Raw genomic sequence first — 26,385 nt, forward strand, 5'->3', positions numbered from 1 at the left:
GACTTCCCCGTACACTCTCTAATGTACTCATTCTAATAGGACAAGATGTATTTTAGTCACCTCAAATAGCGAAAAGTTTTAAAATACTCTTTGTCTTAATAGTCACCTCAACAATGAAGTATGTCAGAGAGTACACGGGGAAGTCCCCCAAACATTTTTATTCTCTAATTGTTCCGTCAAAGGAGATGCTCCCCTTCATCAGAACATTCGTTCTAGTAAATAAGATTTCTCCCCCAAAAGTAGTGCAAACCAGATTGGCTACTAGTTTGGGAGGATTTCCTCGAACCAGCGGTTGGCGTTCCGTGGAGAAATCCTCTTCGTTGGGATAGATAAAGAGAGACAGGAAGGAGAAAAGATAAAGGATGTGAGAGCGGGCATGGTGGTGACTGGAGGTGGTGACTGGAGGTGGTGGAAGTGGTGGGCGGAAATGGGGTAGATGAAGAAGAAGATGATGAAGTTTGTTGCTCGTAAAATTAGACAAAATCCACCGTTTACTACCTTCAAAATTCTTTACCATGAAAATATTTCATGTTTTTCAAAACGTCGATCTTCTTAAAATAAATGTGTCTCTAGGTTATTTGACTGATGATGTTGATTCCAAAAGAAATAGAATCGGTGACCCACCTACTTCTTGATTGAGAACTCCTCCTTCTAGGGAGATCCCTATTCCGATAAAAATGCAGGGTCTTAGATATTTATGTATTTCAAATACCGCGACTCTTGAGGACTGTATGAGGATTGCAATTCATCCTCTTGCATCAAACAAGACCAAGAGGATATTCGGTACACAATAATATTGTGATCGTCATGAATTATATTAGAAACCAAATAATGAATTATCAAAAAGACTTCAACAAAAAAAATTTATCAAAAGGAGTAACCCTAATGTCAGTGGCTTAGGGGTTTGTGGATGTGTGATTCGTTTTATTCCTAAATAATAATAGTTAATAAATCAAATAATCTATGTAGCCATGATATTCGATTATTTAATTTTTTTCCCTCCGCATTTGGTACTTTTTCATTGTAATTTTAATTTTTCAGATTAACACTCTCTAAAGATAAGTATTGTCTTCTAGAGGTACAAGATTTATCGTAAATTATTAAGATTTTCGAAACTACAAAACTTTTTTTGGTTTTGATGTTTTAAATCTATTTAGTAAATCTTTTCAGGAAAATATTCTAGTTTTCTTTTATAGATAGCAAGCCGCCCCCATGTTATTTTTCTGCACATGTATTACTAAAAATGTTTGCAAATTGTGATATAATTATTAGATATAATTTTTCATTTAGGTTCAAGTCCAATTTGATGCAGTCAATTAAGACCCCATTTAAAAAAAATCCAAACTCCAACTTAGGTCTTACAAAAAGTTATGAAAATTTGAAATGTAAGATTCTAACCACATAGTATTTGAACAAACAAAAATTCACAATGAAAGAATAAAAGACATCTCCATTCTCAAAATGATCAATACATAAAGGGGTGCAATTATAAACTGTAACTTCACTTTCCATCATTTCATGTTCATTGGATTATCAAACCAACTCCATATCACAATAACTTAAAGTTAGAAGAAACAAAATCAGATTTTTAACAAAAGTAAACTGCGAGATAAATGAAGTTATGAGAGGGAAAGGAACACATATTTTTGTCTTTTATTCTTTTTATAGGCAAAGAAACACTTGGTAACAAAATGAGATAAATGAATGGTCAATGAAAAAGAAATGATAATAAAGTTATGAGAGGAGAAAGAACGCTTGATAAAAGAATGATAAAAATGATGTGTACATGAAAAAAAGGACAAATAAAGTTGTGAGAGGGAAAAGAACACTTAGTAATTGAATGAGATAAATGAAGGGTCAATGAAGAGTACATGAACATTCATATTGAATGTGAAAAAAATGGATGGTTGGATATGAATGAGAAGTGGTTGTCTTAATCATATGTTTGTGTGGTTGTCCAGTCATCATCTGGGAACAATAATTTTGTCCTAGTCATATTGATGTATTTTGTATAATAGATATAGGTTACACCCAAATACTGAATTTAGGATGTTTACAAAGAAAAACACATCCAACAGAAAGAAGAATACATGTGGGAGTGTGTAAGCATAGTCCCACCCACATGGACAAAGGGAAGTCTCAGCTAGTGTTTTGAGTCAGATGTCTACAAACATTATACTTGACTTCGTTCGCGTGTGTTTTCAGAGCGCATCACTCCGATTGAAGAAGTAATCAAAGCTGGTGTTGTGCCTAGGTTTGTGGAATTTCTTGAAAAGCATGACCAACCTCAATTGCAAGTATGTGCTCATAGATTTTAGTTAATCTTCAAGAAAAAAACATATTATTTTAGACGTTGTGAGGTTAAAACTTGTTTGTTGATTTCAGTTTGAGGTTGCGTGGGCCTTCACCAATATTGCTTCTCGGACATCAAAATATACTCCGAGGGTTATACTAAGCATGGTGTTGTCCCAAAATTTGTACAACTTCTTATCTCCTCAAGTGATGATATTTGAGAATAAGTAATGTTGTAGACTCTAGGAACTCTTTATATACCTTTCCAATGCTACTGATTTTTCTTTCTTAAGTTACTAATGTATTGATTTTTTTCTTTACAACCACCTCTTTCTATGACAGGCTGTGTGGGTAGTGGGTAATGCGGCTGGTGATTCACCGAACTCTAGGGATCTTGTTCTTAGTGAAGGTGCACTCGTCCCACTGCTCAGTCAGTTAAATGAAAACTCAAAATCATCTATCCTAAGGAATACAACATGGGCTTTGTCAAACTTTTGTCGCGGGAAGCCACCAGCTCCTTTCAACCAGGTCTGTAATTTTTTTGGATGTCTTTGGTTTGGTAATCGATGTTTAAGATGTCTCTTAATTGTCTTTGCTTTACATTAGGTGAAATCTGCTTTGCCTACGCTTCAACACCTTATCCACTTGAGGGATGAAGAAGCCTAACAGATGCTTGTTGGGTTATCTCTTATCTCTCTGATCGCACAAACAATAAAATCCAAGCCGTGATGGAGTTCGGTTTGTGTTCGTGTCTAGTTGAGCTTCTACTGTAAGATGCTCTGTCTTGTGTGTATTCTGTTGCATATTTTTGTTCAAGTCACGTGTTAAAAAAAAAACTTCTTCTTCATTTGGTCTTCTTCTCCCTCTATTTAGAAACTTATTGATTAATTTACATATCATAATTGACTTATGGAGTGTGTAGGCATTATTACTTCCCTTCAGTTGAACTGAAAACCCAACAGAGACCCCAAATACTGGATTTAGGATTACACCTCCTCAATGAAATTCAAAATACTATATATTTATTACAGTCTAAAATTTAAATCTTGTTAAATAAAAATATTATACATTTATTTTTGAAGTTTTTAATAAACTTATTAGATATTAAATAATTGATATTTTTTAAGTGAAAATATTTTTTAATAGATATATTTTTAAGTGAATATGTTTTTCTTCTTGTATTTAAGTTTTAAATAGATATATTTTTAAGTGAAGATATTTGTATTAAATAAAAATACTATATATTTATTACAGTCTAAAGTGTAAATTGATCTTATTAAATAAAAATATATACATTTATTTTTGAAGGTTTTAATAAATTGATTAGATATTAAATAATTGATATACATTTTTACTTAAAATAAAAGGTATAATTGTAGAATCTTATCTTTTTTATAAAACTACTGTAATAATGTAATGAATACAACATGAACATACTGAATTTCTGTCGCGGGAAACCACCGACTCCATTCGATCAGGTCTCCAATTCTTTTGGTAGTATTTGATTTGACAATCGATATTTAAGATGTCTCTTAATTGTCTTTGCTTTACATTAAGTGAAATATGATTTTCCTACGTTTCATCTACTGTAAGATGCTATGTTTTGTTTTTATTCAGTTGTATATTTTTGTTTAAGTCACGTATTATTAGATTTAGGGTTATACCTTTAAATTGATTTTATTAAACAAAAATATTATACATTTGTTTTTAAAGTGTTTAATAAACTGATTAGATATTATATAATTGATACATTTTTAAGTGCAAATATTTTTAAATAGATATATTTTTAAGTGATATGTTTTTCTTCTTATATTTAATTTTAAACTAGATATATTTGTAAGTGAAGATATTTTTATTAAAAGAAATATTATATATTTATTTCCGTCTAAAGTGTAAATTGATCTTATTAAATAAAAATATTTTTATTTTATTTTTGAAGTTTTTAATAAACTGATAAGATATTAAATGATTGATATGCAATTTTACCTACAATAAAAGGTATAACTGTAAAATCTTATTTTTAACCAAACAACTGTAATATTTAATGACATGTATATATAAACTACTTTATTATTATATTAAATATGTTTTAATAAAAAATATTATAAAAAATTTAATGATATTAGAAGATTATAAACATAATCATCAAAATAAGTTTCTACGTGGACTTCATGAAAATATGTTCGGCTTTGGGAAACTTGAGTGCTTGGTTTATGTGACCGATGGTAATTTTGTACATTTTACTTTTAAACAATTATGGTTTGTGAAAAACAAAAAACTAATCGTGAGCATTTTTCGATCAAGATGAGAGAGAATGTTTGGTCTATTACTTTATTGCAATTGAAGTTTAATGTAGCATTTTACTTTACATTTACTAATTTTCTGGAGGAAGTTGGAAGCAACTTCATCATAGGAGGAAGTTGGACGTTATAAAAAAAAAAAAGTGAGTGTGGTAAAGAAACATGTAGATGATCCTGAGGGTCAGATAATTGATTATGAAGACATTGGGGAACATATATAATGACAAGAAAAACGGTAAATTTCTATCTTTGATAGCTTAAATCAGAGTTTTTTTTAATTTATTTATTTGCGATTAGGGCTTTAAATAATTAGTAGTATTACCATGTGTGGCACTGAATAAATGTACTCGCAATCAAAATGTGTGGCATTGAAAAACTCAACTAATAACACGTTAAATTTTGATGATCAAGTAAATTTCTTTATAAATTATTAACCTAACCCCCTCTCACTTAGCCTTTTTCTTGAGGTAAATAGACATGAACAATGAATAACACGTTAAATTTTGATGATCAAGTAAATAACAAATATATTTCCTCAAAAAAAAGTAAATAACAAATATAATAATACCAAAACCACATTTTTCCCTAACTCCGCAAAAAAAAATGAAAGGGCACGATAAAAAACAAACCTTATAATTAATCACACTTCTCAACTTCTTTATGGACAACATTAATTAGGGTTGCCATTATTTCGAGTTAATTTTATGCAAATGGTAGGTAACATCTCTGTCACTTTTTTTACTTCTAATCTTATTTACCTTTAAGAAGTATACTAATATTGTATTTGGGTTCAGTATTTGCTTGGAAGTTGGTTTATCCAATCTAAAGTGAAAATGAGAGAAATCATTTTTACAAATCTAGAATCATATAGTCACAATTTAATAATCTTATAACGGAATATGACAATGATGATATAATAGAGTTTTTTTTTGTCTCATAAAAAAAAAAGAGTTCATTTTTTCATCTTATACGGGGTATAAATAGGTTAATGATGGATAGGAATCCAAAAGTGGGTATTTTAATTCGGAAATGTTGTTTAGCATGACCCAATAGCGACCCAGTAATAAAGTGACGCGTGGCGACCCTAAAGAGAAACACGTGAATTCTCAATAAGCCGCGGCTTTGGGGAATAAAGAAAATTCTCCGGGGAATAAATTCTCGAGGGAATCCAAATTTTTTTGGAAGCTCACTGGGGAATAAATTTTTAAGGGGAATACTGAATACATTTTTTTGAAAGTTCTCCTCCACCTCATCTGTTCTCTCTGCCACTTCATCTTCTCGCCACCTCATCATCTTCTCCGGCGAAGGTCGCCGGCCGACCAATTTTTCGGCCGGCGACCTTCAAACATAATATTTTTTTTTATTTATTTTCTCTCTCCTCTCTCTCTCTAATATTTTTTTTCCTTTTCTCTCTCTCTCTAGAACAGATCTAGAGAGAGAGGATCTGTTCTCACGAACAAACCTTGAATGGTCTATTCGTGAGAGGATATGTTCTAGAGACAGAGAGAGAAAAAAAATTAGAGAGAGAAAATAAAAAGAAAGATTTTTTTTTTTATGTATGAAGGTCGCAGGCCGGAAATTTTTTCGGCCGGCGACCTTTGCCGGAGAAGATGATGAGATGGCGTGGTAGAGAGAGGTGATGAGATGGAGGAGCCTTCTAAAATTTGTTTTATTTTGAACTCCCAAAATTAGAAGCACCTTAGCAATAATAAGAAACATAAAAGTCAATCTTATTTGACTAATTTTAAGAAAAGTCTTTATTCCGCGGAGAATTTTCTTTATTCCCCGAAGCCGCGGCCTTTTCAATAACAATGCTTAATATTCACGCTTTAGTCCCAAGTCATCCCATGTTCCAACTTTGGTCTTTATGAAAACTAATCTAGACCGTTGATCTTTTCAACGGTCCAGATTATAACAACTACATTACTAAGCCTCAAGATAAGTGAAACATGGAATTTCAAACCTAAAATTGGAAGAATCATCAACCCTCCTTGTCTCTCTCTCTCTAAAAGAGAAACGAACTTGGGGTTCCAAGGTTTTATATGAGGTTTTCCTTTTAATCAAAATTTCATATATTTCAAAGGGGTTGACATTAAATTGTTGTTTTACATTTGTGCTCAAAACTGATAACAACAGAGAAGATTTGGATTTTGGATTTTTTTGAATATGGCATGACAAAGTATTATCTGCTTAAAATTAATTTGCCTGAAAGACCATGCAAATTCACATTTAGAATACCAACAGTGATGCAATATCTAGATGATAAGTGGTTTACTTCTCTTAGAGAGAGATCGGAGACCTTTGATATATATAGTGGATTTTAATTGTTCTTTAGATTAAAGCTGAAACATAGTATTTCTGTTCACATTTAAAAAAAAAAAAACACAAAAAAGATGTTTTATAAGGGTAGTTCTCTATGCCATAGTTTAATTAGGAAAAAGTAAGATTATTTATTACAACTTGATGATTAAAAGAATTCTAATTAGAACAATGACGGTAAGTTGTCACTGTGAAAATTGTACCCCATGAACCAAGAGAATCATGTAACAAATAATATAATATGACACTCGTTGCATATTGGTTCTCAATTCAATGCCTACAAACTTAACATGATGCAGAACTAGGCTCACACGTGATGTTGTTAGTTGAATCCTACATCTATCATTTCAAAACTAAATTTGTTAAACTCTACTCTTCACAGTTAAATCGACATGTTTTCAAAAAATTAATGCGTTTACTCACATATTCAACAATTCATTTTCACATTGTCTATTCAACGATTTTCTCTAATTTTCTACCCCATCCTCAATAACTATATCCCTCCGTATGATAATGTATTCATATCTTCTTTCACTTTCTTACCTAAAAAATTAATGCGTTAAAAGAATTAATGCGTTAACTCACATATCCAGCAATTCCTCTTCACATTGTCTCTTCAACGATTTCACAAAATTATCAACTGTAGGAAGCGCCTCAATAGAATCAGTGTAATTTTAAAGAAGGATGAAGTTATTTCGGAGGAGGAGGAGATCTCCACTGAGGCCATCAAGTATTTTAGCAACCTGTATGAGGAACCCAGGTTGTGGAGGCCTGGTCTGGGGAATATGACTCTTCCTTCCTTGTCTGAAGTAGAGGCAAGTATGCTGGACGCTGATATTTCAGAAGAGGAAGTTGTAAGAGCCATCAAACATTTGGCTATTGATAAGGCCCCAGGACCAGAAGGCTTTCCCATCTCTTTCTTTGTTAAAACTTGGGACACTACCAAAGATACCATGATGGAAATGATCTCAGAGTTTATGGATGGTGCGACTTTCAATTCTAGGCTGAATCATACCTTTATAGATCCCTAAAGTTCAGAACAATTCTAAATTTCAAGATTACAGACCCATTAGCCTAGTAGGAGGGGCTTATAAGATTATCTCTAAGATCTTAGCCATGAGGCTCTCTAAGGTAATTAGTAGTATTATTTCACCCTTTCAAGGTGCTTTCGTGAATGGAAGGCAAATTCTAAATGGGGTCATGATTGCTAACGAATTAATCGATTCCAGAAGGAAAGATGGCAGGAGAGGGTTGGTAGTTAAAGCAAACCTGAAGGAGGCCTATGATAGAACATCTTGGATTTCTTATACCATGCTATCGAAAGAATGGGTTTCGGGTATAAGTGGAGAAGTTGGGTGTATTCCCGTATCTCTACAACCACCTTCTCAGTTTTGATTAATGGTAGACTTTCCTAGGTGTTCCAAAGCTCTCGAGGAATCAGACAAGGGGACCCCTTTTCTCCCCTTTTTTTCCTTTTAGTCGCTGAAATTCTAAGTCAGTGTCTACAGAGTGCAGGGAGAATAGGCTAGATTAATGGCTTCAAAGCCTCCCAAGAGGGGATCCCATTAATCACCTGCAGTTTGCTGATGACACTTTATTCTTCATCGATGAAGACGCAGATCAACTTAGAAGATTGAGAGACATTTTGATTTGGTATGAAATTGCCTCTGGGCTGAAGGTCAACCTCAAGAAATCCTATATCTATAGTGCCATCAAGGTGGGGGAGAACAACATGAATCATGAAATGATTAAAGAGTTTGGATGCCAAGTGGGCACCCTTCCCACCTCCTACCTTGGTCTGTCACTTGGGGAAAGATACAAATCCAAGAAGTTATGGGATCCGGTCCTGGAACGCATCAATAAAAGGTTGACAGCTTGGAAAGGGCACCTCATATCAAAGGGTGGTAAGATCACTCTCCTTAAGTCGGTTATCCAAGCCTTGCCCACTTATTACTTATCTCTCTTCTCCATGCCTCTAGGAGTCCTCAGAGAAATTGATAAAAAAAAATGAGTTCATTCTTATGGAACTCTAACAAGGACCAGAGAAGGATGCGTTGAATGAAGTGGAAGAAAGTTTGCACTAGCAGGAAGAAGGGAGGCTTGGGTATTAAGAACCTTCAGCTTATGAATCAAGCCTTTCTCATGAAATGTCTTTGGCGTATGGATCAAGAAAAAAACACCCTATGACAAAAGGTTATTCTCGACAAATACGGCTTAGTCAGTGAAGAATGGGTGAATAATTGCGCTAAGGACACTTATGGATGTGGAGTTTGGAAGGGCATTGTGGCCAATTTGAAGAAGTACTTCAATATCACCAAATGGAAGCTAGGCAATGGGAAAAAGATTCACTTCTGGTCAGACGTTGGGATTGGTAGGGAGACTCTTAAAGGATGCTTTCCGGAAATTTATAAGGTTGTTAACACTAGACACATAAGCGTGTCTGAGGCTTATAACCTTGTTCTCCATGTGTGGGAAATCACTCTTCGAAGGAACCTCAACGACTGGGAGGTGCAATAGTACATCAAGCTCTTGAACATTCTTCAAGGGGTCAAGCTTTCGGAGGATGAGGACTCAAACGTCTGGGTTATGGAGGAGGAAGATCCCTTTTCAGTCTCGAATTGCTACAAGAGGCTTGATCAAGATGATACCATTCTCGACAACTGCGAATAAAGAGTGATTTGGGTTAACCCCCCCCCCCCCCCCCCCCCCCCGAGAGTTGGATTCTTTATTTGGGCTATGCTTCTTCGCAAAATCCCAACTGTGGACGCCCTTAGGAGAAGAGGTTTTCAAATGCCAAATAAATGCATCCTATGCAAAGCTGAGGAGAAAAATGCTGATCATTTATTTCTGAATTACATTATAGCTGCAGGCATCTGGAGCTTTTTCTCCAAATCTCTAGCTACCCACTGGTTCTAGCAGCCATTATGTGGAACATTTGGGTAGACAGAAACAACAGAATCTTCAAGGATAAGAACCTGAATTCGAATGTGGATGTTGAAGATATTAAAGGAACTTTATATGTTTGGATTAAAAATTTAGATAAGTATAAAGATATAACATACCTAGGTGTGGTTGTAAACTGAGAGGCTTGGATGTCGTGAGACGTTTTGTTCTTAGCCTACCCCTTTTTTTCTAAATAGTTTTTCCGTTAATATATTCATTCTAAGTTTCAAAACAAAACTTTAATTTTAAAAAAAAATCTGAGCAAAAACGAATTTGTTCATAAATTCACAAAATTGTTGAGAGCAACTGAGATTTGTTCACAAATTTTCAAAAATGTTTTTCAAGTTAATTTAGAGGGAAAATTTCATTTTTTTTTTGAATGAAGGGAAACATATCCATTAAAAGTGATAAAATCACAATGATACAAGGATAGAAATTGTAATTACTCTCCTCTGAAGACTTCATGAGAGTTACATACCTTTAAATGCAAAGTGCCTCACGAAGGGAAAGAAATTGGACTAGACACTGACACAAAGGATCCTAAAGATCCGAGAATAGAGACCCCAAAGGTCTGACAAAAGGATCCTAAATATCCGAGACAGGGGATCCTTAAGGTCTGACAAAAACGAAATTATTGTACTAATAATATCACAAAAAACAAAAGAAAAACTAAATTTACATCCCGTCGCTTTCGCCGGAAATCCACCGATGCCACCGGAAACCGCTATTGTCGCCGGAAAACCGTCGCTAGGGAAAATTTCATTTGGGGGCAAATTTGTATTTTTACGAAATGGTTTTTACAGTATTATTTCGATTTGGGTTTAATTTTCTGTTATCCCCTAAATTTTAGGTTTTATATTTATCCTTCCCAGCATAAAACTTTAATTTTTTTAATTAAGTATTTGACTTTTGGATGTTATTTAAAGTAATAGGGTTATGTAAAATGCTCGGGAACGGTAATATAGGACAGTTCATGCTCCATACGAAACATCACGATAAGATACCAAGTTTTACAAGACCACGGCTTTGGAGAATAAAGAAAAGTCTCCGGATATAAAGATTTTCGTCAGCTAGATCTGACTTATGGGACATTTTTATTTTGAGTCTAAAAATTAATTTTTTTGACTTTTGCTACCTAATCTTCATCTCCTCCTCTCTTCCTCTCTGTCTTCTGCTCATCCTCTCTTATCTTTCTCTTTGTGTTACTAATTCTCTCTCTATCTTTTTCATTGTTGTTCTTTCTCTATCTCATTGTTGTTCATTCTTTTTGGGTTTCTTTTGTTTATAGCTACAAGACAACTCTCTCCTCTCATTTTTCTCGCTCTAAACCGTGGAACCTTTATTTCTCTCACTACAAATCCTAATCAAAGTCAAACCCTGAATCATGAATCATTTTGTTTTCCCAATCAAGAGGATTCAAGAGAGACAACCTCCATGCTTAACGCCACTATGTAACAGAAATTGATTCATCCAAAACCCTAATGGTAAATAATGAATTCATATAATCCCTCATCTAGATAATACATGGAAACCCACACAAAATATGAAAATTCTCCACCTCCCTGTTAATTTCGAGTATTAAGATCCAACCACCACTGGATTCATAGATTCTAGCCTTTACAATGGGTTGAATATAAGAGAAAGGAAAAATGATGACGGTAAAAAATTTGGGGAAGAAATTGCCTTAAGAAGATCTGAAATTTCGATGTCTATTGAAGAATTAATGCTGAAAAATTCAAGTAAGAAATTGTCAGATATCGTGGATTTGATAAATTTATTGATTGTCCAGATGAAGAATTTGGGAAACCTATTCTAACAGGGTATGGATGGAAAGAAAGAAAAAAGGATTAGAAATAATTCAGAAGAAGTTAAATTGTTGAGGGTTGAGGTGGAAAGGCAGAAATTGAAGGATTAGGTTCTGATCAATTCTAGAGAGAGAGAATGATCCAGAGATAGAGGAAGAGAGAGAAAAAAATGAAGAGATGAAAGATTACGGGGTGAAAAATAATAAAGTATATTTTCGGACCCAAAATAAAAATGTCTCTTATGTCAAGTCTAGTTGACCAAAGTCTTTATTCCCCTGAGACTTTTCTTTATTCCCCAAAGCCGCGGCCTTCTGTAGTCAGGAAAGGCATTACAATTTTATGCTTCCTGAACCTCTGGCTAATTTTACATTTTCCGGCTGACCTTTAGCCCATTTCAGAATTTAAAATAGATTTTTGGCCCATTCCGGAACTTCAAATAGATTTTTGGCCCATCTCCACGGCAACAGGGGGAAATGACTTTTGGTCCGAGCTAGCAGACCACGTTAGAACTTGGGCCCAAATCGGACAGCCAGCCGGGCCAAATACCATTTCTCAAAAAATTATGGCCTTCAGAGACTGGCTTGTCCATAAAAGTCTCAAACCACCCCAACTTCATATTTAATGTAACAAATAGCAATTCCGATAGTTACATCAGAGACGGATTTTTGACCCCTAATTAAACTATCGTCTATCCAGTAATTTGACTTGGGGCACAAGCCCTTTTCACACCATTAAATCTTTCACTAATTAGATCGAAAAACGATTTGTTGATAACTCTAGTTATTGAATGCCTAAAAAAAGAAATGTACTTAGGGAGAAACTACTCCTTGGAAAAGCACATAACTACTTAAGCATGTAAGGACATAATCAAATTCAATGCCATGAAAATGACATCAAATGACACCAAACTTCCAACCACCAAAAGTCATCTTCATTCACAATCACAATTCACAAACACTACATATGGTCCAACACGCCTCTTGTTGGTCGCCTAAACTGACGCTTTGTTACACTTTTGTTCGTTTTTAAGGAAATGCGATCACATGGGCGATATACTGGTACATGGTTTCTACATCATGTTGAGGTGTAAACCCACCCAACCCAAACATCAATGGTAACTTTTTTGGTATTATAAAGCCCTTTTCGATAAGGTACTAACATGTATTGATGTCTACAGCTTTGGGCGAGATTCTGATCCTCGATATTGAGGTATCGGTCGTATACTTGTATATGAACCATTTCGAAGATGAAATATTTTGATATCAATGCCATTATTGATAACTCAATGAGTTTCAGAGGGTCCCACAACAGTAATTATCATCTGGCACAAAGTAGTTAGCTGGTTTAACTGCTGTGGACTCATGAGACAAAGAGTTCATATATATGTTGTGATAAAACTACTTATAGTTGAAGAATTGGTTCAGCTGCTTTGATGGTGCTAATTTGTTCTTCATGAAGGGTTTTCATAGTTGAAACTCCAACTCTGTTTTCAACAAATTAGTTCAAGAATACATTTCTGCAGTTTTCTCTTCTCATCAGGTAAAAACTTTTGAATTATCCCCTCAATTTCATTTTCTAAACCCATGGTCATGGATTCTTCAATCTCTCTCTCTCTCTCTACCTTTTCCTGTATGGGTTTTATTTTTCTCTTTACAGATGAGATTTCTGTAAGTGGGTTAAACTTCTTTCTTTAGTTAATGGGGATCAGCAAAAAACAAAAAGGAACTAGGGATAACAACATTGAACACATAATATACGAGTGAAACTCGAAATGGAGACCTGTAAAAGGAAGTAATATATAATCCACTATGTAGGTGGTTTTGTATCAAATCAAGACAAAGCTACATATATCCCCTATAGAATATGCAAAGTAGAGTTGAAGACAGATTGGAGAAATTTTAACAGAACATAGAAAATAGTTAAGATATGAACCAAAAGAACATATGACACATACCGACAACTGATGGGCTGTCCGGGACGGATGGAAATGACGAGAGTACACCCATAAAACCACCTGTAACGATCACTGGCACAGAACTGGAGGTGTTCAGCAGATGATCTTCGTCACTGCTGCGATAATTTCTTTTGGATTGCCTTTTCGAGTGTTTATTACTAACGCATTAGTTATGGGTTTTAAGCAAAATAGATTTAACAATAAAGAAAGTAACAGCATCATAATTTGAGTAAAATCAGAGGAGAATTGGGTAACCACACAGAGTTCACAATCTACTCACTCATGAATCATTATTAGTACTAGCTTGTTGGTTTATTTAAGATTATGTAGGAGTTCGCTAATTGTTCAAGTCACTTTGGCTTCTTCTTTCTTCGTTTATTCCCCTTGTTTTTCTTCGTTTTCATTTCAGATTTCAGCAAGACCTTGGGCGTGGGTTGTAGAAAATGGCAACCAGGAAACAGAAGATCTCGGAATATCGGGAGAAAATGGACAAAACGTTGGCATCTAATGAACTTATAAATATCGAGTCTATCAAAACGCTCGTGAAGAGACAAGTCTTACTCTCATCACAATCTCAAAGTGAAGGTAGATAACTATTCAAACACAGTAACTAATGAAAGATCTGATCATCAATGAAAATATGGTAAGAAAGAGTATCGTTTGTTATAACAATTTGTGTACCTATTGTCCTACAGAAACAAATGAAGTGGTTCTAGAGAAAAGATCAATGGAAGTAAAGAATTTTCTTGACATGATGAGGAGTGCTTCTGGAGATCACCACCATAACAATAAGAGTGACTGGAAGGTTTGTTCAACGAATTTACTGTAACAAGAGAAAATTATTTTGCATTCATAAGAATGAGGAAATTAGGAGTGAATCATAACAAGCAACTTACCACCAATAAAGAAAAATATCATAAATAGGAAAGAACAACCTCATAAAATATCGAAAGAGGTTTTTTTCGTTTTTTATGGAGTTAACCTTTAGTGCTCGACTGCTTGTATTTCGAGACTTATTTAGTTATTTTTAATTTTTATAGGTAAAGGAAGACAACGATGCTTATCGAGTCATGTATCGAGAAGGACCTGAGGGAACTCCTTTTCACATATTACTTGTCGAAGGCTATGCAGATGCACCTATGGATGTTTGTAAGTTTAATTGAAGTCAAATATATATATAGAGTGTGTTTGGCGCTTTTATTACGACTATGTGACTTTAGACAAAATTTTGGATCTAATTGTGAGTGCCCTCCAAATCAATGTTATAATCTTTTCATGAACTATACACAAGACCTCCTTTGATGGTTTTCATTGTAGGTTTATGTGCTGCATGGGAAACAACTCTTTACAAGAAATGGTAAGAACTATTGATATAAATGTTTTCACAGTACATCTACTCATAAACTTTATGTTGTTTTATCTTAGTCACAGTTTAGCTGATGAAATATGTTACATATTAATGTAAAGTTAGGAAAGATTTTCTGATCTCGATGACAAAATATTTGAACAGGTGGCCTCAAATCACAATTCCAACTTTCAAAATTCTAGCAGACTCTTGTTTGCAAAAGATTCGAATTGGCGAGCATCTTTCTTTAGTCAGGTTCGTCTAGCATTGATTCAAAGTTCTTTTTCTTCTCTCTTTCGTTTTTTCTATGTTAATTTGTTCTATAACTATGTGGAAGAAAGGATGAAGGTGACGTGGCCATTATCAGCTAGAGAGGTTATTGTGCACTATTTCGAACTTGAATATCTTGAAGATGATATGATCATTGGACTTCTAACTACCGTAAGTAGTCCTGAAAATTCTTGTCCGTTTATAACATTTCTTAAAATTTCTATCTCTCTTAACTTGAAGTATTAATTATACTAAAAGATGGCATTAGAAGAATCTCAGTGTTAACTTGAAATATTAATAATACTAAAAGATTCTATTACCGAAAGAAATTAAGTGGGATAAAAGGGTTTCAATAACTAAAAGCAGAAAAAAAGAAGCTAGTTGATATCAAGCTTCAAAGAAAGGCATACCTTTACCTCCCGTTATAGGTTCAGCAAAGGCCTCTCAATTTCTTGAATTCTTCAAGACTCAACAACTGATTCTTGACTTTGAGCCAATCGTTAGGTTTTGGCATGACAATTGCAACATATCCTTCTCTATCTGCTGATGAACTGAGCAGCTCAGGATGCTTAATTAGCCTCTCATTCACCTCCAACAAGGCCCCTTTCACACAGCACCTAACAATGTAGAAAGTATCATCCTTCAAAACTTTACATAAAACTGTACTGGGTTCAAAATGGTGTGCGTTCCTTTTACGCTTCCCTGAAACCTTAATCTCACTGCGGTCAGATTTTCCAACATTAAAGTCAACAGTCACTACTCCCTTTTCTCTCAGAGCAACATGGGTAGAAGCCAAACCGATTACACATAATCCATTTGGGTGGCGATAAACATACTGGTCGTGTCCTGGCTTCATAAAATCCGGAGCAAAATAACTAACAAAGTTGCAATCAGTTGCAGAAGGAGGAACTGGTGGGAGATTGCAAAAATCGCTAATGTTAAGCCCATGTGGTGGTTCTACGCCTTGCTGGCTTGAACAAGAAAAAACTGAAATTGAGCTCTTATTCTCTTGTGGGGCTTGGATATTGTTACTATTGTCTTCTACTTTGGGTTCCTTCTCCATTGGAAAGTTTGAAACCTAACAAATCACCAATATAACAACTTAATGAAGTACAAGAGAAGAGATAATGTGATTCTATAACGAACTTACAATGTAGAATCTATATGCAGATATAGCAAGGACTGATTCGCTCTGAGGATGGTACCACATTGTTCAACCACTTCCAACCTAATTTGGAACCTTCAGAATAGAGATTCTTTTTTATGTGATTTACGTGGCGAGGAAGTCATTTTTAACCTTCGAAATATCTCCTAGCGAGTCCTAAAATATCATAGAGTGTTGCAATAGTATTATAATAAGCAACGTTGCAAATAGCAAGTTTAACGTATATCAAGAAACTTTATTTTTCGCCTTAAGATGGACTGATGTAAATACAATGCTTATAGTATTTTAGACTTTTGATAAGTATCTCATTAAAATAAAAATTCAGTTATTATTATTATTGTCATGATTATTAATATGATTATTATTAAAGTAACAAACCCTTGTACAATTAAGTATTTTCATCCGAAAGAAAACGAAATGGTATCTTCTTTCTTCACTTAAACTTACTAATTTAGTAGGTAGAAGTAGAAACTTAACAAGCTAACAGAACTATATCCTGATCTGTGGAAAACTTATTACAAAATTGTGCATCAGAGTAACATATACTGATGAGATTCCAATATCAGGTGCCAGACACGGATAATATTAAAAAAGATACTCATGGATTCAGCAATGAAGGGATACCAAAAGCAAAAGATATTGTTCGTATGGATTTCATAGGCGGCACAGCTATGAAGAAGCTATCCGACAATAAAACTTACTACCGGTGAGTTCATGACTCCTTTAATGATGGGAAAGTTCACGACTGCACAATATCTACACATTTTGGCCTATAAGATTAATGTGTGAAACTTCAGCTGTAGATGCCTATTATTGCTTCAAAATCGTCTATTATCTATGTATGACTTTTGTGATGATAGTAAGTTTTTTTGAATTACAATTTATTATGTCACTGGTTTTTAATACCACATATACAATTTTAAAAATAAAAACTTCCAGTTTTTTTTTTGGGTTCATTATTTGTGTTGGGAAATCTTCTACGAATTATAATTGTAATCAACAAACTTCTTTTAATGCATGTAATTTGTTGGAGTTGTAGGACAATAGGATCGATGGATGTAAAACTGGACCTTGTTCCTACTTGGCTAATTAACTTCATGGCAAGACAACTCATGGGTGGTGCTTGTAAACTCTATCAGAAGGTTTCAGTTTTCCTCAACATTTCTATTGTCCATTCATTATGAATAATCTTTTCATACTTCTCAAATATTAATATAAGTATAGCATAGGTTTTGAGTTTTGAAGATAATGTTTTGAGAAAACCAGACCAAATAAGATCCAGAACTGTTTCTGTTCGAACAGAACCAAAGCTACGATGTTTTTTTTTTCTCGTAGAAAAACAATCCCGTAGCATTTTTCTTGATCTAATTATGCATTCATTTTTTTCCCAGTCACTCTTTTAGGCTTTTAGCTTACATCTTCCATGCAAATCCTTGTCATTTCAGACTGTTGCTTCTGTGACTAAAGATAAAGATTTCGAGGAAGCCTTAAAAGACCCACTATATGTCCGAATTCGTGAAGGTTTGAGCTCTAGCAAAAAATTAAAAAACCATTCAGAACTAAAAGCCATTGAAAGTACAACAAAATCTACTGTGGTGCTATCAGAACAACACGAAATTGAAGAGATTGAACCGGATTCAGACTCTGAAAGATTTGTTGAAGTGGAAAAAATGGAACCAGAGTCAGGCTTAAAAGGAAACGAGAAAGAAACAATACAGTTCTCAACTGCCCAACCTATTGAAGAACACGAAAGTACAACAAAATCTACTGTGGTCCTATCAAAACAACACGAAATTGAAGAGATTGAACCGGATTCAGACTCTGAAAGATTTGTTGAAGTGGAAAAAATTGAACCGGAGTCAGGCTTAAAAGGAAATGAGAAAGAAACAATACAGTTCTCAACTGCCCAAGCTATTGAACAATGCCATGATATTGATAACAAAGAAAAAAAGGTGTTTATCAGTGCAGAGGTAAAAGAAGCTTTGGGAACGTTAGATAGTTTCATTGATATGTTTCAAAAAGGTGAACTTAGTAAAGAAACAGGCTTTCGATATGAATCGACCAATAAAGAGATTCTAGATTTAAAACCGGTTGTAGCAAAGGTGGCATCAACTTCTTTGGCGGGAGGTGCATCAGAAATGGACAACATAAGTAAGGGTCTTACTGAAGCTACCAATGATTCTGATGTTCATAGTTTCAGGTACCATTATACCACCTTCTTTTTGAATGAGTAACCCCTGGTTAACCTGGGCCTTGCCCACTTTTAGTGAGGGGTAGACAGGAAACCTTCTCTTAACACTGGCTCTGCCCTAAACCCTCGTCATGTATCCTTGTTGGTTTAAGAATTGAAGCACAACTCTATGTTGCATTTGTTAACTACATTTACGACTTCGTGCAGGTTTACAATACCTTATTTATCAAGAGAAGTGAACCGTAACAGGATAGCACCAGCATTTCCTATACAAAATAATGTTATTTTGATAAAAAGTCAAAATTTCAATCACACATCATCTCAAGATAGTGAAGAAGTTACGACTGAGGTGATTGCTACTAATGAGAGCAATGTCGATTGTGGGAGAGAGAATCTGAGGCCGAAAAAGAAATGGAGGTACTCTTGCTTGCGCATCACCTAAAGCCTCAGTTGAAGTTTCCAAGGACATATTAAACAGTAGTTATTAAATGTTATCATTAATCTACCTAGTTTGAAACTTTTAATTGTTTCTGTTGATTACTTGAAGTTAATGACAATTGATTATAGCAAGTTAACTTGTTTTCTGGTAGACCATCTGGATTTGGTATATACGTCAGTACGCGTGAAGCAAGTCTGTCGGAACTGATTGTCTTCATGGTTAAGGTGGATAATGAGATATTTGTTTAAGTACTAGAATTTCTTGTTGAAAACTATTGAGGTTCTCTCTGCTTGATTGTCATGGCACTTGATCGCAAATGTTTATGGCCAAGCAGTAATTCTTTTTAAGGTTTTAACTTTATTAGATCCATAATTAAGCAGCAACATCAAACAAGAAAAGAGAAGGAACTTGACATATATCTTATAGTTCCGTATCAAATTACCCCATACTAAATTCTTCAATTATTAAAAATAGAGGTGATCTTAATAAACTGACCTCGGATTTCGACTCTGAGCTCCCAAACTCCCCATTCCTAGTTTCCAGTATATCATCACCCATGGCTTTGGGGAACAGATGTGAAACAAACAGTTTAAGCTGCCACTAGAAACTGCGAGGATGCAAAGAATACAACTAACGTAAGAATGAATGTAATTTTGATCAACTTTCAGAATATAAATTCCCGTCTTGATAAGCAATTCTAAATGTGCAAATGAAATTCTTAAATAATTTTTTCAGTTATTCATTCCTCTTCTATTCACTTGGTTAACTAGTCCACTGTTCAGTTCTATTGAAGGGTTTAAGAGATGTAATATGTGTGTGTGTGTTACTTCTAAATCTGTATGGTATATTGAATCCTGGAGGCTGGAGGTCCCAGGTCCGATTCCCAGCGGAGGTGAAATCCATGGTTTATTGAACTTGGGTTATTAAATGTATAAATAAAGTAGTTTGGTTGGGCTTTAGGCCCGTAGTTTATTTAGCATTAGGCTGTAGTTTAGTTCGTGATTTTGACGTTGATTAAACTGTGACTGTGATTTGCCATAATAAGGTGGTGTTTGTTGTTTTAGTTGTGACTGGTTTACGTCTGAGTTGACTGTCTCACTTGTTCCAGTCAGGGACATAACTTATTTCAGTGAATGGGCTAAAAATTCAAAATTAGTTTGTCCGACTCTAATTGATCCAAAATTAACCCAAGTAAGCAACTCAAACGAGAGCACGAGTTAGATACGAAAAAACAAACGTTCTGACTTTGAAAAAAACACCACCTAAGTCTTATTCGAACCAATCTTACTTGCAGCGAGGAATGCTCGCGAAAGTCCGGAGCCTGGGGTACGGGCATACGCTCATACTTTGTAAGTGTCGAGGTCTTTTGAATGGGCTCGTGGATCTCTTGCCTACTGAAATTTTCATTTCTATGCCTACTGAAATTTTCATTTCCATGTCTATTGAAATTTCATTCCTTGTCGATAACTGCTAACGCTTGCGGAGCCACAAGTTTACCCCGAGATCTTAGACAAAGTATATTGTGGCCGAATTGTATGATTGCTAGCCACATTATGTTTAGTTCCCAGTTTGGCATAGAATTCGAGCTCAATGACATTGCCGAGGATCTTAAGCACAACCGATTTAGAGTATAAGATAGAGATACAAAAGTAGTCATAACCAGACCTAATGACCTCAAAGAATGTTGAATCCCAAAAAAAAATTCTAAAAGCAATCATAGATTAGACTAGAAACTAATATAACCAAATTGTCATCAGCAATAATCTTACTATTCAGATTTCCTGATTCTCAAACTACACTAACAGAGGAATGTAAAATGCCAATGATCATCATGATGTCAAAATAAACATCTACAAATCCCTAAACTTCAATTACCACAGATTTTTGGAAAGATAGAATGGGAGGCATAAACCCTAAACCCTAGATATAAAATAAGAACAAGAAATTTAAGAAGAACAGAGAAAGAAGAAGAGAAGAACCTGAAGAAAAGTATATTTGAGTCCTCTTTGCGGTTGTTCTTCTAGGGCATTTTTTATCCAAGCTTAACACACTGAGATCATAAGTAGTAGTATTTGGAAACGGAAAAATTGATTCTGTCCCCAAAATTTACCGAAAAGACAAAATTACCCTTGTACTTTTTGGAATTCATTCAGGAGTTGATTCTCTCTCTATAAGTTTCTTCCCTCCATTTTCCCCCCTTTCTTACTACTCCTCAAACCCTAACAAGAATGTTGAATAAAACTCTACGAATCTCTACCATCACAATTCTAACCAGAAATTTACGTTCAATTTGTGGATCCTCTACCATCCTTAATCCAAAGTTGGAACCTTCTAGGGTTTTTTCTTGCTCGTTTCACCATGATAGAGAATCTAGGGCTTCCAGGAGCTACATCAACAAATATCCAGCAAATTATACTCTTAGTATAAGACACTTCTGTTCATCTGATGGAAGCTTGGATAAATGCTGGAATTGTGGTTCTATTTCTGTATCAAAACCATTTCTTGCCTGTGAATCTTGTAAAAGCGTCCAACCTGTTTCTTCTTCTGTGAATTACTTCCAGATATTTGGATTGTAAGTCTTCTGCAAACTAGTTCCTTGTTTAATTGGATTATCAATGGCGTCCAAAGTTCAAACAGAGTTTAAAATATCTAGTTTTGTTTGAATAGTTGTAAATTTGTTATGAATTTTATATAACAGGGAGAAAATTTTTGACATAGAGGAAACTAATCTTGAGAGAATATATAAAGATTGGCAGAAGAAATTGCATCCTGATTTAGTCCATACAAAATCTGAGGTTTGTGTTTTCACTTAAAGAACAATTTGAATTTTGAAACTTGTTTGAAATTTGTGATCCATGTTAAGTTTTATGCTTTCTTTAGAAAGAGAAGGAGTATGCTGCTGAACAATCTGCTCGGGTGATTGACGCGTATCGAACTCTCAGAAAGCCATTGTCAAGGGCGATTTACCTTGTAAGATTTCTATAGTTTATTTTATTTTGGTAGTCATTGTTGATATTGAAGGATTGGGTATGAAATTGTCATATGAAAAGAACCTGATACTCTGAATATACAATCATAATATTTGACTCGTATGGAAAATGTAAACAGTTTCAAACTAATAAGGCATTTTCTGTAATCGGAGACCATTAGGTTTTGATCATTTTACTTGTCAGCCGTTACCTTTACGGCTTTACAATAGAAAAAAACAATCCTTTTGAAACATATGCCCAAAGTTTTTTGCTTTTTGTTGGTTTGGAGCACATTTTTTCGACCAAGGGTAACGCTGAATACGGGAACAATATTCAAAAACTCTCTGCAAGTTTACACTTGCTTTGTTATTTCAGCTCCAAGTCTTTTTCTTGGCCAATATAACATATTCTGACTTTACATTTGGTTTCTGGAAGTTGCGTCTTGAAGGTGTACATGTGGATGAAGAAAGAACAGTATCTGATCCAGAATTACTAGCTGAGGTACATTATATGAATCTGATTTGGTACAATTCATATTCCGTGTAGTTTTAAACTTGGCTATTTGTTATACTAATTGGAATCCTAGATATTATAACTTATAAGATTTCCTAGTAATCTCATTTCGAAATTGTATTGGGGAAACGGTTTTTAAGAATTCAGCATCCTTGTTTGTTCGTATATACTTCTCAAGCATAGCATTAGTTTACTTATACCAATTTTTTATTTCTGAATTTATTGTTCTTTGTTAAAGATTATGGAAATTAGGGAAGCTGTCGAAGAGGCTGGTAACTCGGAGATTCTAAAGCAAATTCAGGTCCAGGTAATGAGAGTCACTTTTTCTTGATAGGATAAAATGTTAAAGTCGTCCTACTTGGTACGAGTTAGTCCCCACGACTTGGAATAATGATATTGTCCATTCTAACCTGCTTTTGGGACTTGATCTGTATCTATTTGACATATCTTCTATACCTCAATTGTTGAATTAATATGACCATCTTCAATTTGTTCTAGGTACTAGAAAAACTGGAAACTTGGTCCAAATCGTTTGGAAATGCATTGAGGGACAAGAAATTCGAAGATGCCGTTACCTCGATCCAAAGAATGACCTATTATGACCGTATAAATGAAGAAATTGTAAAGAAATTTTGATTAAGGTAATATCTGCTGACCCTACAATAACTAAATCTGTCTTTCTCATGCATGTGGAAACAAATACCAGTATGGTGTTTTTTGAACTATATGTCTTTGATGAAAACTTAGCCTAGTTCAAGTATATGGCAATTGGCAACTATAGTATCTGACAAAATTTTCCCCATTTCAGTAATTCACTTCATACCATTTACTTGGGCCTTTATACTCATTACTCAGTGAACAAGTAGATGTTGATCGAACATGTGTTTCATATTCATAGTAAAGGTAGGTGAATAGGACTATTAGCTTAAGTATTACTAAACTTGATTCTGTTCCATGTTATATCAGAAATCATTTAGGTGATTATCTACTTTAACCTTGAATCTGTTCCATGTTATATTGGGAATCATTTAGGCGATTATCTACTTTAAATTTGATTCTGTTTGATGTTATATTTGAAATAATTTGAGTTGGACTAGGGCTCGGGCACGAACATACTGGCTGCTCTTGTTGACTTGGGCCCTGCCCCATTGCTGATGCCCCACCAACTTAAGTTTTGTCCCTGTGGATATTGCTTGTTTAGCAATTCTCACTTTTCATTACAACTATTTCTTAAAGAACTCTAAAAGTGGTATTTTGTCCTTCTAATATGGATGATATCACTGAAAAAGAAAATCTGGAAGGAGAATTTTTGGACATGGTTATTCAATAAAGAATGAAATTAGAAATGTTTGACCTGCATTTCTAAAATCTTCATTTCATAAGGGTCCTCACTCCTCAGTTAGAGTTTCATACGACAACCAGAGCCCTTTTTCTACTTACCTTATTAGCTGAAAAGTTTGAACTTAATAAAAGAGAAGGCACGCTTTGTGGTTATATACATTATATAGGTTTTGTGGTGAAAATTACCAAATAAATCTATATGATCCCTTTAAATAGGTTTTGCAAAATGCATATAATCATTATCCTTTAAACATTGTGTATATCTTTTAAGGCTTTATCTATTCGATATGGTTAAAGCTAGTAGATTTTGTTCTACTCGTTTTCTTCATTCTGATTCTTGTTTCCCTGAAACATTTCAGCCATACTTATATTCGGGTATCAATTGTTTGCATTTACTTTGATTAGTCCATCTTATGTATGTAGACTAACTAGAGTAATAGAGTTACAACTTTCATACATGATTTCCTCTTCTGAAACATGTCGATTATGTCAAGAGAAATACAAGATTTTCTTTATATTATTCAATGCACCTAATTTAGTGGACTAGTTATGAATCTTAAGAATTACTAACCACATTCCAGCATTTATCAGTTTCTGTATTAGATTATTGTGATATGGTGGGCTCGTTATTAGATTAGGCATACTCTTATGTCCTATCTTTCGATTGTATTTGTCTATTTGAAATTGTCGAGAAGGATTGCCGAAGTTATCAACTTCCTTACATAACTTGTTGCTTCTTCTTCTTTTTGGGAACTCAGAAGAGTTTGCTTGACAAAGACGACCAACAAAGTGAGACACTGAAATGAAGAGCAATAAGAGCCTGGTAGGCGATTTTCTGGCCCAGACTGCATTCGATGCTGCCTTTGAACAGCGTCGGCCATTCTCGTGTCTAGACTTCTGCAGTTTCCTCTGGTAAACTGACGAACTCGATTTCGAATTCCAGAATAGCTTAGTGCTTATTTATTGTAACTGTTCTTTATATTATTTGCTATTTTTTTTAACATTACGAGGAGAAAATAAGGGATCAATTAGGAGATGTTTGTTCTGTTATACCCACCACATCTAATGAAAGTCATAAAATACAGAAGCGTTATAGAATTAAAGACATACCCAGATTCATTATCATCGTCGTAATCAAATTAATCAACAAAATGTTGAAATAGTAGTAGTAGCTTCCAAGAAATATTTGGGCCCTTAAAATTCAGAGTATAATAATCATCTTCATGTGTTTTATATACTATATGCACTGAAACCTGATCTTCTGAATAGTATAATTGCTGGATTTTAGGTCAGAAAAGCATGTGCTATTGTTTGTTATATACATATATGTATGTATACTGCCATATAGGTCCCCCTCTTGAAATTATCGTGTTTGGTGTGTTTTATTATATTCTGTAGTTTTGGTGAAGGAAAAAAGCAGACTTGTGAATCTATTTCTTCGAAAAATATAGGAAAGTGGACCAACTTTTGTCTTGTGAAAAAATCTAGCTTGTCTGTTATTTTCTTAGAAAAGTAAAGGAAAAAACGGGACCAATATCGATTGAACTTTTTATTTGCTAGCTTTTTAGGTCCTAACTTGGAAAACAATGAAAATGTGGGGAGTGCCCCACAATCACTACCAGAAGTGAGAATATGACACATTGAGAGGGCCAATTATAGTCAAACTGGTCGGTTCTGGCTAAGATTGTTGCCCCAAGTAAAAAATCCAAATTTCAAATCACTTTCTGTCACAAAAACTAAAGATTTCTTTATATTCAACTCACCTAATAATTTGACAGTGGCAAACTGGCAATTGAGAATATAGAGAGAGATACTATGGTCTTGGCCTCTTGGGACTATCTGAAAAACTAGTCTACTTATGCTATGTTCGTGGCACGCCGCAAAAGAAATAGAAATATTATACTATAATTAACAATCTCATAATGTTTTTCTAGTAATTGCGGTACTAGTACATTATTTCGTGTGGTAATAAATATTGCAAGTGGAGATTTAGGGTGTCTTCCAAAGATAACGGAATGGTAAATATGTATACTATAACTGTCAATCAAGACATTTTAGATTCTAAAGGTCATATAAAGACTCTTACGGTCATGTAAGGGACTAAAAGTACATCTATTTCTATTTGATTTGTTGCCGAAACTACAAGAGATAAATCTCGATGATAAACTACTTCTACCGAGTTTCGATCCCAGAGGTTTAAGAGGGGCAATGCTGCAGTAAAAGATGCTGGAGTATCAAACACCATTATAAAATGTAATTTTTGATAATTGCATTTTATTATAAGAAAGAACAGTTATCCTCTATGTGAATGATGAGTCCTTTTGTCTTGGAAATAGGTATTTTCCTATTCGGCACCGACAGGTTCTTGGCTCAATCAGCAAGGTGTAAAGCATGCATCTCCCGACCGGTGGGCCTAATTCAAATTTGCCTTTTTTATGTTAATCAATAATTAAAATATAATCTTTTCTTAACTAGAAATAATGATAAGAATAAATATTAAATTTTAGTATAATTCCAATATTCTCCCTTGACCAATAGA

General features: G+C 34.4%; 3 protein-coding genes and 1 pseudogene across 8 annotated transcripts; 3 read left to right on the forward strand and 1 right to left on the reverse strand.

Annotated features, from left to right (window-relative positions):
• The first annotated feature begins 677 nt into the window (after positions 1-677).
• LOC147568741 (importin subunit alpha-4-like) lies at positions 678-7,942 on the forward strand (annotated as a pseudogene).
• A 4,667-nt stretch (positions 7,943-12,609) lies between these two features.
• LOC147568742 (uncharacterized) lies at positions 12,610-19,294 on the forward strand. Its single transcript, XM_086655150.1, has 12 exons — positions 12,610-12,717; positions 12,837-13,198; positions 14,023-14,198; positions 14,309-14,418; positions 14,654-14,762; positions 14,931-14,970; positions 15,124-15,213; positions 15,300-15,399; positions 16,960-17,099; positions 17,433-17,535; positions 17,839-18,593; positions 18,792-19,294. Exons 3-12 carry the CDS (start codon positions 14,057-14,059, stop codon positions 19,024-19,026), a joined length of 1,824 nt encoding a protein of 607 aa, XP_086511276.1. The 5' UTR covers positions 12,610-12,717; positions 12,837-13,198; positions 14,023-14,056; the 3' UTR covers positions 19,027-19,294.
• Positions 13,394-21,687, reverse strand: LOC147568743 (Single hybrid motif superfamily protein). 6 transcript variants are annotated; one of them, XM_086655157.1, is made up of 4 exons: positions 21,003-21,687; positions 19,519-19,617; positions 15,645-16,306; positions 13,394-13,753 (listed from the first exon to the last, which is right to left on the reverse strand). In XM_086655157.1, exons 2-3 carry the CDS (start codon positions 19,579-19,581, stop codon positions 15,659-15,661), a joined length of 711 nt encoding a protein of 236 aa, XP_086511283.1. In that variant the 5' UTR covers positions 19,582-19,617; positions 21,003-21,687; the 3' UTR covers positions 13,394-13,753; positions 15,645-15,658. The 6 variants fall into 6 exon arrangements, with proteins under 6 accessions (XP_086511283.1, XP_086511279.1, XP_086511278.1 ...); XM_086655153.1 differs by having other exon boundaries at positions 19,519-19,630; positions 21,003-21,089; XM_086655152.1 differs by having other exon boundaries at positions 15,639-16,306; positions 19,519-19,630; positions 21,003-21,089.
• LOC147568744 (DNAJ heat shock N-terminal domain-containing protein) lies at positions 21,252-24,949 on the forward strand. Its single transcript, XM_086655151.1, has 7 exons — positions 21,252-21,595; positions 21,722-21,818; positions 21,904-21,993; positions 22,428-22,493; positions 22,744-22,812; positions 23,004-23,146; positions 24,605-24,949. Exons 1-6 carry the CDS (start codon positions 21,252-21,254, stop codon positions 23,139-23,141), a joined length of 804 nt encoding a protein of 267 aa, XP_086511277.1. The 3' UTR covers positions 23,142-23,146; positions 24,605-24,949.
• The last annotated feature ends 1,436 nt before the right edge of the window (positions 24,950-26,385 follow it).

This window comes from Eschscholzia californica, unplaced genomic scaffold, assembly GCF_041429995.1.
Source record: "Eschscholzia californica isolate CP2 unplaced genomic scaffold, dmEscCali1.0.p SCAF_1, whole genome shotgun sequence".
NCBI classification, from domain to species: domain Eukaryota; kingdom Viridiplantae; phylum Streptophyta; class Magnoliopsida; order Ranunculales; family Papaveraceae; genus Eschscholzia; species Eschscholzia californica.